This window comes from Cajanus cajan, chromosome 6 (assembly GCF_000230855.2).
Source record: "Cajanus cajan strain Asha chromosome 6, NIPB_CcT2T_4, whole genome shotgun sequence".
NCBI classification, from domain to species: domain Eukaryota; kingdom Viridiplantae; phylum Streptophyta; class Magnoliopsida; order Fabales; family Fabaceae; genus Cajanus; species Cajanus cajan.
Window position 1 is genome coordinate 50,208,667 of NC_138522.1, and position 12,451 is coordinate 50,221,117.

The 12,451-nt window shown below is 33.4% G+C and overlaps 1 protein-coding gene across 1 annotated transcript; it reads left to right on the top strand.

The window, feature by feature from the left end:
• Window positions 1-380: 380 nt before the first annotated feature.
• TAF5 (TBP-associated factor 5) lies at window positions 381-11,721 on the top strand. The gene is made up of 19 exons (XM_020382299.3): window positions 381-638; window positions 732-813; window positions 896-974; window positions 1,085-1,182; window positions 1,400-1,456; window positions 3,096-3,183; window positions 3,267-3,376; window positions 3,785-3,892; window positions 4,116-4,267; window positions 5,045-5,155; window positions 5,243-5,312; window positions 5,411-5,450; window positions 6,105-6,269; window positions 6,387-6,463; window positions 7,146-7,262; window positions 10,388-10,653; window positions 10,789-10,884; window positions 11,237-11,309; window positions 11,411-11,721. Exons 1-19 carry the CDS (start codon window positions 484-486, stop codon window positions 11,462-11,464), a joined length of 1,998 nt encoding a protein of 665 aa, XP_020237888.1. The 5' UTR covers window positions 381-483; the 3' UTR covers window positions 11,465-11,721.
• The last annotated feature ends 730 nt before the right edge of the window (window positions 11,722-12,451 follow it).

Below are 12,451 nucleotides of genomic sequence, written 5' to 3' on the forward strand. Positions count from 1 at the left end.
ACAATATCAATTGTCACAAAACAACCATTAATCATACATAATATATAATTAATTAAAACACATAAAATACACAGTGTTATAAAATGAGGAATAAAAACATAATTTAACAAAGATAAGTTTTCATAATCTTTATGTTCTTAAAAAAGAAATCACAACAAAAACTTATTTTTGTCTTTTTAATATTTTTCTTTTACAAAAGAAAATTACTGTTCCATGAAAATTTGTTTTGGTTGTGTTGTGAAGCGAAACCCTTACACAATGAAAACGTGTCCGTGTATAGAATAAATAGGCCCAAAAGAGAGAAGAAGATAAAAAAGCCAAGCCCAGGATCCAGCCCAAGACGAAGACGAAGACGAAGATCAAGAGTGAAGACCAAACCCATTTAACAGATCTCATTCTCATTCCCGAAATAACCCCAGCGGAGAATCAAATTCGTGCGTGGTGCATCTGCGGGAAGGGGGTTTTCGCTTCTGCGATCAAAGAATGGACGACGATAAAATAATCGGATACGTGACTGCGTACCTGAAGAAGAAAGGGTTCACGCAAACCGAGAAGGTTTTTCAGGAAGAATTCCAACACAACAAGTCCAATTCCCTTCTCGAACCCGACATCGCCAATCACCTTCTCGCATTCTCTCAGTACTTTCCCATTCCCCTTGTCTTCGCTTCTATTGTTTCTTACACTTTCTTTTCTAAACTCACGTTCTTCGATTCAAACCCTACCTTTCGCAGCTTGGAGAGTGGTCCCGCCAGGTTCCACGACGGCTACAGCAAACTAAGAACATGGACTTATTCTTCCCTCGACTTGTACAAGGTAACGCGCGCCTTCTTCTCTCTCACTTACCCAATTGTTCCGCGTTTTTCTCACGTGGCCTTGGCTTGTCGATTCCCTGCAGCACGAGTTGCTTCGCGTGCTTTATCCCGTGTTTATACACTGCTTTATGGATCTTGTCGCCAAAGGACACGTTCAGGAAGGTAATTCAACGAGTTCTGAATTTCGGGTACTTGTGCAATGCAATACAACGTGTGTTTTGTTTTTTTTTGTTTTCTTTTGTTTATGTGATTGTGCATGTTGGTTTTCTCAGCTCGGAACTTTTTCAATACTTTCCGTGAAGACCATGAAATGATGCACTTACGGGACCTTCAGAAGTTGGAAGGAGTACTTTCTCCTACCCATCTCGAGGTTCGTTGTTGTCTAAAATCATCCATAAGTCTTGGCTCTGTTTGGATACAAGCTAAAAATGCTTCTTAGAGATTTTCTCTTGAAAAATACTCTTTATTTTCAGTAGATAAGCTCTAAAAAATACTTATAAACTTATATCCTAGTAGACTCTTAAGCTTCATGGGTCATCAGCAATTTTAGAGTAACATTCCTACAATAATATACTTCTTTTGTGCAGGAGATGGAATTCGCTCATTCACTTAGACAGAGCAAATTCAACATAAAGATATGTGAGGTAATGCCTTAATCATATATCATATAGTATATATATTATTTTACTGTTTGTACTTCGGTGCCCATTCTATTTTAACATCTTAGTCAACTAGTTTCAGCAACCTCCAGAACTCTAATGCTCCTTCTGTGTTTAACCATGATCACGTGTGAAGTTATTTGGACCAATATTTGTGATGCTCCAGAACTCTAGTGCCTTGAGCTTCTGGTCATGATACGAGTTGGGATGCCCATAATTTAGATGCAAACCACTTTATATAGCAATTTGGTTTTCATTTAGCTTTAAGTTGTTTTAGGTCTATCTCTTTATTGTTAGCTATTTCAATCTTTTGATTTTATATGTTGGATCGGGCCTACACTTCATTGCATTATTATTATGCATTGAAATTAATGGGACTAAATTTGCTTCATCCTCCTTGAACCATTTTATATTGCCCAATCATGGTACATTCACACACTGAATCACTGAGAGAAGTTAATATGAAAGAGCCAAAGAGAGGGTAGATGTGGACAACTGGGCATACCCTGGTTACTCCCCCTTCTACTCACACAGTCACACACAATGTACTTGCTGCAGACAGGGAGTGCATTGGAGGTTATACTGTTGCATCCTAAAAGCCAATTCCAGATTTGTGAAAGACTAATATTCTGTGGAATGCTTAATTCATCACTGCTTGCGGAAGATGACCTTAACACCGGGTGTTCACTACATAATTTTTTTTTTCCAGGATAAACTTCGCTGGTTGTAATGAAACGGGGTCCTTATTATACTAGGCTAACAATTGCTTCAAGGCTCCCTGGATTTAAATGTACTTAGATTCTTATTCTTATTTATTGGGAAAATGAGCATAGCCACATTTAACACGCCCTTTGGAATCATTCTTACAAAATAAATAAGCAAAATGAAACCTCTGGATAAAAAATGTTAGTATGCACCAGTTTAAGATATGACTGAGATTTTCTCTTATTTAGATAGAAAAATATATTATGTTTCATGTACATAGTAAGGATTTAATTTGAGTAAAATCTGACCATACCAACATACAAAATGGCACACCATTTTTGCAACTTTGGCTAATCCTGTCCGCAGCAAATTATACACAGTGCTGCATTCTTGTAGTGCATACTGTAGGGATTGTGATTTTGGTAGCACTAGCACCACATTCATTAGTGGTGATAAGTATTCATCATTTCAGTGTGGTGTATTCATTTGTTAAGGTGTGGAGCACTGGCGTTAGATCTAACTTGTTGATTGGGAGGGAAGATTTGGGATGTATCATAATGTCCACTTTAATCATTAACACAATATGCTACCCAACATTTACTGTGGGCAGTTATAGTGCCATTTCTGTTGATTACCATTATCCTGGTGTATTTGGTTAATGTGAGGGCTTAATGGAAGTAACATGCAGGTGTTAAGACTCAAGATTAACAACTTATATTTTGTTTTATCAATATGTGAAATGTGTGTATTCACTACATATCTCTGTTCAAAAGGATGAATTGTTTGGTCCTTTTTTTAAAAAAGTGGATCATAATTGTTTATGTCTACATTAGTACTTGTTTCTTATTTTTCATCACAATGTTGTTTACGTTTTCATTAAAATAGAGCAAAATTTACTGATAAGAGTTGATTTTGCCAGTATTCCAATGAGCTTCTGTTGCAACATCTACACAGTACACAATCCACCACTATACTTGGCATTATCAATGAGCATATTAACTTTCAAGGTACTTTTATTAATTATAAGTTGCATCTGCTCTTTTGAACTTCTTATATTGCTTGCAATTCATTATTTTTTGTTTTAATATAGTTACCCCTGGACAACCTAGCTTAATTTCTGACGATCCAGAAGCTGTTACCCTTACTGGAAGCAGCCAGGAAGCAGCAAACCGGATAAATCAAAAAGAAATACATTGGGGGGTGAGTCTATTGTTAATATTATTATATTTACAATTGATAGTTACAAATTATCTTGCTAATGCTGTTTCTGTTAATACAGGTCTATTTATTTACTTATGAAACTTTATTTTCATTTATTGTTTTCACTAATAGTTACAAAAATATTGCTTCATTTTCACTTTGTTTTCCATTTCAAAGATTTGTGTAGGAAATGGTGAAAAAACTTTTTGTTGGTTTACACTTTCTTATGCAAATATTTGAAAACAAGAAATAAAGTAAAAGCTAGATGACAGTTGTTTTTGGTACTCCTTGACTCTTGTTCAAAAGAGTTATTTTTTCTATTTTTCAAATAATAGAATTTCTGATATAAATTATTAATAACTGATTCAGTAAATATCTGATTTGATTTTCAATGTGTTTCTCTTATAGTTGCTTGAAGACTCTCTTGAAGAACGGCTGGAGAAGGCTGGGGCCTTGCTTTCAGACTCTGAAAAGGGTGAAGGGGATGCAAAAGAGGGGGAGAATGAGGAGACTAAGGTATCTCTGTTCTAAATTCACCTCTGACTCTTATCAGTTGATCAATTTCATTCATGCTTGTATGAGGTAATAGAGTACCATTTATTTGTAGAATGTAGGTCTTTCTAACAAGGTGTCGCTATGAGTTTTAATGTGAGATGTTTCATTCACATCCAATTCTATTATTAATTAATCCCTTACTTGAGTGTTTTTTAACTTTAGTTTTCAAATATTTATCTTTTAGAAAAGATCCATTGAAGGAGGAAAGCAAGGTGCTTCAGTCAAAAAAGTAAAAAAGGACAAGGGTGGAAGTGCCACCGGAAAAAATGCAAAACCTGAGTCTAACACTGCACCTGCAGCTCCTCGAGTTAAGCCAGAACTCCCCTTGCCCGTAATGTATTCTCTCAATACCATATCCTCATCTAACATGCATTTTAAATTGGATATAGGATGTGGATTAAATCTGAAGGCAATCAAGGCATTATGTTCTTTTTCTATACAGTAGAAACTTCAGTCAAAGTGAATGTCACTATTCTTTTTATTATCCAAAAAAATAAAAATAAAAAGAAAAGCTTTAAGAGAGGAAAGCCTCTACTTCAAATGGGAGTTCTAAGTCTCCTACTTGCTGACTTGGGACTCCTCTGCATCTGCATCAATCCTGTTTAAATGGAAAGGGTGGTCTATGTGACAATGTTGAGGAGACCCAACTCCTTAAAGTTAGCTTTTTGGGGGAGTTCCTGTTTCACAATTCACACCTGCCAATATGGGACTTCTCCTATGTCATTGCTGAACTTTTGTCACTATTTTGAAGTATATGGGCTATTTGGATAGGTTGTTAATGTTTTTGTACTGATTTATGTGTTCTTATATTTATTGATAAAACGTAAGATCCAGCATTCCATAACATTGAAAAGGGGGGGGGGAATCTTTTCATTTGTCTCTTGTGAAGTCAGATAATAATAGTCGAGTTCTTGAATTGAGTTAAATATTCAAAAAATTATTGGGCCTCAAAACTCAGAAATTTTGAAGTGCTTCACTTATGTATATCCCCTTATCATATGATGTCAGCTATCTAATGTAATGTATTGATATTTGATGTCAAAATTTCAATCACAAACTAGTATATTTGTATGTTCATTACATTGAAAATTTCATAATGTTGCATTATTGCAGTCCAACTGAGGTGGAGCAGTCCATCCTTGAGGATTTAAGGAACCGTGTACAGCTTAGCAGTGTTGCATTGCCATCAGTTAGCTTTTACACATTTATCAATACACATAATGGGTAATGCTCAGCACTCATTTATCATTGTTATCTTTATGTTCAGGTGTCTGTTGCTAAATACTTTTATATTTTTTCATACCATCTCAGTTTAAGCTGTTCATCAATATCCCATGATGGATCATTGGTTGCTGGGGGATTTTCTGACTCATCTCTGAAGGTTTTTTTCTTCTCTATATGTCCCCTTCTGTCCATCCCTCCAATAGGAAACCCTCTTTCTAGGAGTTTTATGATTGAATTTCTGCACTGTATACGCAGGTTTGGGATATGGCAAAGCTTGGACAACAGCCTACCAATTGTAAGTTTGTATTTGTAAATTTCTCTATTTTAGGCCAATCTATTATTGTGCATTCATTGCTTAACAAATTTGAATATGGTTATAAACAAGTATAATGGTTCAGAGAAAATATACTTTTTAACCTGTATAAGATGCTGCAGTAACCTAATATAGTTTAATCAATGCACCGATAAAATCAACGTGTATATTAATATTAGCAAGACATTTCCGTGGTATTGTTTTTCATGATACTTTTTGCTGCCTCATGTATAAAGAGAGGTTCTAAGGAATATCCCTCTTTCTAGACATCTAGTGATGGAATTATTAACTTAGACTTTGTTGAAGGTAGCCTAAATCCTCTGTGATGCATTATCTTTTAATCAATTAACATTTAAAACTCATTTTGAAAAGAAATATTTTGGTTGTTTAAGAATGTGATCCCAGCCAGTGTTAGCATTCTATTTCAAAATTGTTGGAAATGGATCCAGATCCCCCCCTCCCCACAAAACGCCGAACTGTAAAACAGGTGTACCCCTAAATGTAAACTCGGTGTTGAGTTGAACAAACAAAGCTTGGTTGGAACTTCAAAGGAAGCTTATGCAATTCCTGAGCATTTGAACATGACCTTTTTTTTTCTTGCTATAAATGTCTAGTTAATTTTGTTGCTATCATTAGCTCTTTTGCAGGGTGAGAATGACACATCACAAAATGAACATATGTTAGGGCAAGGTGGTGGGAAAAGACAGTATACATTGTTTCAAGGTCATTCAGGGCCTGTTTATGCAGCCTCTTTTAGTCCTGTCGGGGATTTTATCCTTTCTTCCTCTGCAGACTCAACAAGTATGTATACTTGATCTCATTTTATTTTCTTTCCCAATTTTGGTAGTAATTGCCATATTTTTTCTTTTATATTATAGTTTTAATTCCAAACCTTATGTATCTTACATGGTTATGCAGTTCGTTTATGGAGCACAAATCTTAATGCAAATCTTGTTTGTTATAAGGGTCACAATTACCCGGTCTGGGATGTTCAGGTAAAACATTTTTAACATCAGCTACTTGAATGACAAAAAAAACTTAAACATGATATTATGGTGCCTTTATTTTAATTGCTTAAACAAATATAGCATGTGCTTGTATATGCAAGGTAGACCACATTAATTTCTATATAAGCTACAATTGTCTTGTTAATGGAGTCCATTTTATCATGTAAAAGAAATATGATATGACAGAAATGAAGGATATAAAGGGATAGCCTAATAAATGACATCAATTTAGCAAGACTACCCTATCTATTTGCATATCTGTGAGGGAAACGGAAACTCTTTCTAAAGCGCACTTTGTTTCTGTTCCCTGCTTTTTTATTATGTGATAGAATTTAAATGATACAGAATAATTCTTCCTTTTGCCTCTTATGTAATTTACAAATAGATTTTGCTGGTAACATGTTTAGTATGCTGCATGCTACTCTGGAAAATAGACATTAGATTTTTAGTTTCAATATGGAAGTATTGTATATAGGATGTGTGTGCATCTATGGATTTGATGCAGAGTCATTGCTTTGCTTTGTACTCTCAAATCAATTACTGCACCTTGCAAAATTTTGATTTCTTTCTGTAAAGATATTTTATTCCTCTTTCTATCTTCTGTTGGCACATCATTCTGTGCATGTACTTTCTGGAAGGCTATGTTATTTACTTCTTTTTATGGATGCAGTTTAGTCCTGTAGGGCATTATTTTGCCAGCTCTTCACATGACAGAACTGCTAGGATTTGGTCCATGGACAGGATACAGCCCTTAAGAATAATGGCTGGGCACTTGTCTGATGTTGATGTAAGTTATTGCATTCAATATTCTCTCCTTGCATGTTCTATTTTTCTCCATATTTTTTTCTTTGAGATTTATATTTTCCATTAGCTCATTTAGTTTTTTAGTTACATATTGATTGCTTCAGACTCATCATAGCAGTGATTTAATTATGTAGTTTATGTGTATATTTTTTAGTTTATGATTTAGCAGTGTTTTGTGAAGTCTGGTATGAATATGGAAAAAATCATTTCATTTGTCTTTTATGAAGTCATATAATCGTAATTGAGTTTTTGAATTGGGTTAGATATATTCAAAATGCCACTGGAACTTGTATTTTGCCACCTAATCTTAGAAGGTAAAAAAGGAACTATACTAAAATAAAATGTGAAGTGAATTTGTAAATCTAAGTTGGTGCCTCATTCTTAGAAACTCATGCTACTATGCAAGAATTGAAGTTTTAAAGATTGTCGGGAATATCAATTCATTTAACATGTTTTAAGTTCAAGAGATGATTTGAATTATTATGCTTACGAGGAACTATAGGTGAAAAGTAAACATTAAAATATTGGAAGTGCTAAATATGTAAGTGTACCTTTTCTCTTTTCTCTCTTTAAAGTCCAACTTTTACTTCCAAAAAGTATAATGAGAGTATGAGACATGAGAATAGAGTCATGATCCGATGACACCAAGTGTAGGTCTAAAAACTTGCACCAAATCTTATACTTTTAATAACATTTTGTTTAATGCAAATTTAACTGACCCAATTGTTGAATTATGTAATATTATATTGAGGTTCATGTATATCAAATTTCACATGATTTAAACTTTTTTTGATATATCATCCAATAATAGATATTTATACATGATTTAACTATCATATTATATGTTAAAATGAAGTAACTTGATGAAATATTAAATAATTTTGAAATCATGTGAAATTTGATACACGCGATCTTGAGTATAATATCACATAATTCACCAATTGGATTGGTTAAATTTGTATTATACAAAAAGTTATTGAATGTATAAGATTTGATATAAGTTTTTAGATTTTCACCTTGTGTAAATGGATCTTGATTCTCCAGAATATGATAAATCTCTCCTTGAAGTTTGGTTTGTACTTTGGAATCACAAATAATTCTCAAAGCTTTTCTCCCTTTTAAACTATCCAACTTGTAACCCGTATGTGACTTCTTTATTATTTTTCTCATTATTTTGTAATATTGATTCCAAATATTTAAACTTAGAAGTCTGTGATATGATATCTTCTCCCATTACGTAGTCATTTTCTTTTTGTTTCTTGTTAAAATTTCCATAGATATGCTGTGTCATAAGCCTAGTTAAATGAAAACTATTTGGTTCCAAAGTTTGTCTCTAAAGACCTCTTCCCATGCTTTTTCCTCAAAAAATGCAATTAGGGTTGTTATTTTGTATATACTTCATAAGCACACCCAATTAGATGCATTCTACCCTTATAGGAAAATCTTTTGCCTCCCTTATTGAAGTTCCCCCACTATAAAGTAAACTATCTTCTCATACGTCTTGTATAGTTTGGATTTAAGTTATGAAAACACATTTCTTTTCCAATGTCTTCCATAACACTTTTCTTGGCACAAAATCAAATGCTTTTTCTGAGTCAATACAAATCATATAGAACTCTCTTTCTTTGTTACAGAACCCTTTCATCAATGCTCGTAGAAGATAAATGTCTTTGTTGTAGACAGTAGACCTTCTTGCCATAAAACCAAATTGAATATCCATTAGTCTAATCTCTTCTCGTAATCTTTTTTTATATATTCCATCACCAAATTTCATAGTGTGTCATAAGTTTTATTCCCTATAGTTTACACAATTTTGAATATCTCTCTTGTTCTTAAATATAAGAACCAAAGTGTTTGTCCTCTACTTATTTAACATTTTCTTATATCTCAAATTCTCACTAAATAGCTTGAACAGAAAAAAGATACTTTGTTTTCCTGCACACTTCCACAGTTCAATTAGAATACCATCTGGACATTACTCATCAGTCATCATCTTAAGGACTTCTTTTACCACTCCAACCTGAATTTTACAGTAGTAAGCCAAATTTTGTTTGTTCTCTTGGATTTCTAGTCTGTCTATTATGAAAAGCTTATAAAAATTATTGTATCATCTTTGATATATTGATTTGTGTCCAAAACTTTTTCTCCATCCTTAATACATCTTATGTAATCCAAATCTTTTGTTTCCCTTTCTCTATTTTTGACAAACTTTTTTATATATGTTTCCTTCTCCATTCCTTGTCCCAAGATTTTGGTAAAACTCTTCAAAATCTTTGGAATCATGCCTCACTCATAGCTTTCCGTGTGTCAGTTTCTAGCATTTTGAAACCTTGCCCAATTCTCAACCTTGTAGGTAAGTGTAATTTTCAATTTGGTTTTGGTAATATACTTGGTTTTAATAGGTCTTATATTTACATTATTGAAAATCAATTTGCTTTTTTAAGGTTGACCATCTAGCAATTTACTTGCTATGAGTCTATGACATTTAATGGAGTGCTCATTGATTTGGGAATGTTTTATGATAAGATTCTAAGAAGTTATTGTTGATGCTTTAAAGAAGAAAGGGGTTCATATTGCATATATTGGAAATGTTAGCAACACATTCTCTAATATTTGATTAACTTGTTGGTAAGTATAATTCTTAGAATTGGAACTATGTTTATCCACAGGACTCACGTTTTACTCCTCACCATTGTTATTATCTGTAGTGTTTGTCTTTTTATTTTAATTTCTTTCCTTTGTTTGACTCATTACATTTTTGAAAGTGCACAATTTTCATACATATTTTAATTTATTTTGTTTTCTGCAATTAGTCAAAGGTGAGTGCTCATTCATTTTGAATATTGTTTGGTTGGTATGGTCACATTGTCGAGCTTTAGAAAATATCCAGTTGACTCCAGAATATTGCTGGCTTCAGTTGTTTGATTGATGATTAATCTGTAGCACAGTTTTCTAAAAGCATAGAAACAAAGTTTCCTTTGGAAATCAAGTTTCCTGGATGGAGCTGAATTATTAGCAAAATAAAAAAAATATTGGTGTTACAACAGAATCACTGTTATTTTTTATGTATTAAGCAACAATCCTTACCTGTTTTGTGATCTTTTCTAGTGTGTGCAATGGCATGTCAACTGCAACTACATTGCAACTGGTTCCAGTGACAAAACAGTTCGACTATGGGATGTGCAGAGTGGCGAGTGTGTCCGAGTTTTTGTTGGTCACAGGGGTATGATTTTGTCTCTGGCAATGTCTCCTGATGGTCGCTATATGGCATCTGGCGATGAAGATGGTACGATCATGATGTGGGACCTTTCTAGTGGCCGTAGTCTTACACCTTTAATTGGGCACACATCATGTGTCTGGTCGCTCGCTTTCAGGTGATGATCCCCTACTGCGCTACTTTATCATAATTCGGAAGGGAATTAAATTAAAGTTGAGTTAATTAAATTAAAGTTTTGAGTTAGCTATCAACCTCTCAACAATACTCGCGCTAATCAAAATTGTTGTATCAGTTCTGAAGGTTCTATTCTAGCATCTGGATCTGCTGATTGCACTGTAAAATTATGGGATGTAAATACGAGCACCAAGGTTTCAAGGGCTGAAGAAAAGTAAGTTCTCGTCTATTACATAATTGTTTTGGATCGTTTGGCATAGGAAATCTTTTATTTCTAACAAATCCACTTCCATGGGAAAATTTGTAAAAATTGTTTAGTTATTGTTCAACTTTTATAGGAATACCATCAATTATTATGGAAAAAGTGTACTAAATTTTTACACTCAATTACCACAAGCTTTTATTCTCACTTATTCATAGATTAACGTTTTCAAAGATCTTTCATTCTCGGGAAATATCTTTTTCTTCTTTCAAACACGAAAAACTTAGTCTTGTGCCTTTTTTAGGAATATAAAATAATTACTTGTACTAAATGCCATCTAAAGAATTTTGTTCTACATTACTAGAAGCGGGAATGCTAACAGACTTAGATCATTGAAAACTCTGCCAACCAAATCGACTCCAGTTTACTCTTTGCGGGTAAGATCTATAATGCTTTATTACATGGCATAATGTTGATAGTAGTATAATAATTTACAGAGGATATGATTTGATGCTTGTTATTTTGTTTTTTGAAGCAGTTTTCTCGAAGGAATCTTCTTTTTGCGGCTGGAGCACTAGCAAAAAGTGGCTAATATATTGAGTATGTCTGTTAATAGATCAGGTCAAGTGGCTGGCTGAAGCGCCTAAAAAGCAACGCACATTATTGTTACGTACTCCCTCTGCCTCCTTTGACCTATCTGCAGACTCTAGTGTAGGAGGACTATTTTAGAAATGTAGTTAATTTACTCATTAAATTTGTCAGTAATTATTATCCTTAAATTTATCGAGACCTTAATCTCTTTTCATTGAATTAATGTATTTACACCCTTGTGGCTGTTATCGTTTCTTATTTTTGATAATCTAAAGACATTAACGTATTGATGAAAATAATTATAAAAATATTGTAATTAGCTGAAATGTTATAATAATGATTAGACTTTAAAAATGTTTCTTTTAAAAACTGCGGGGATTATTTTTCTATTATAATTCTGACCTGAGTATTTCTTTTTTTGGTTGTACATTGTGACATCATTTCTTCCGCTATATATATATATATATATATATATATATATAGAAAAAGTACTAAACTTTTCGTTGTGTCATACTCTAGTTTTTTATTTTTGTATTCCAGAACACGAGAATTATGCGGGAGGGAAGGGATTTAGATGGAGGATCCTTGACGCCTGTCAACATTTGATTGGAAAAATTATATTAAAATTGCACATAATCAAGAGAGGCACGCAAAATCAGAATAATGGAAACTCCGATTTAGTAAAAAAAAAAAAACAACTTACTAACCTAGTGGACAAAATAGCAGCATGCGGTGATCATTCTTAAAATATTTCAACTGAGAGGAAAAGAGAAAGCAAGAGTTCTATCAAACCACATTATATGTTTCCTAAACAGGGATAACGGATCGAGGGATTTTACGCTTCATTAATGCATTCTTTTAGAGGTATTTTCAACCACCCGATGGATACATTAATAGATGAAAATGTTTTAAAACAATTAGAGCTCAAGTTCTGCATTAAAAATTAGTAGGATTTTTTTATCGTCCGATGTAGTGCTAATTATTTGAC

Coding starts and splice junctions, on each gene's coding strand:
- TAF5 (XM_020382299.3), top strand. CDS start 484: ATGGACGACGATAAAATAATCGGATACGTGACTGCGTACCTGAAGAAG. Junction 814..895: donor CTTCCCTCGACTTGTACAAG/GTAACGCGCGCC, acceptor GATTCCCTGCAG/CACGAGTTGCTTCGCGTGCT. Junction 5,451..6,104: donor TGGACAACAGCCTACCAATT/GTAAGTTTGTAT, acceptor TGCTATCATTAG/CTCTTTTGCAGGGTGAGAAT.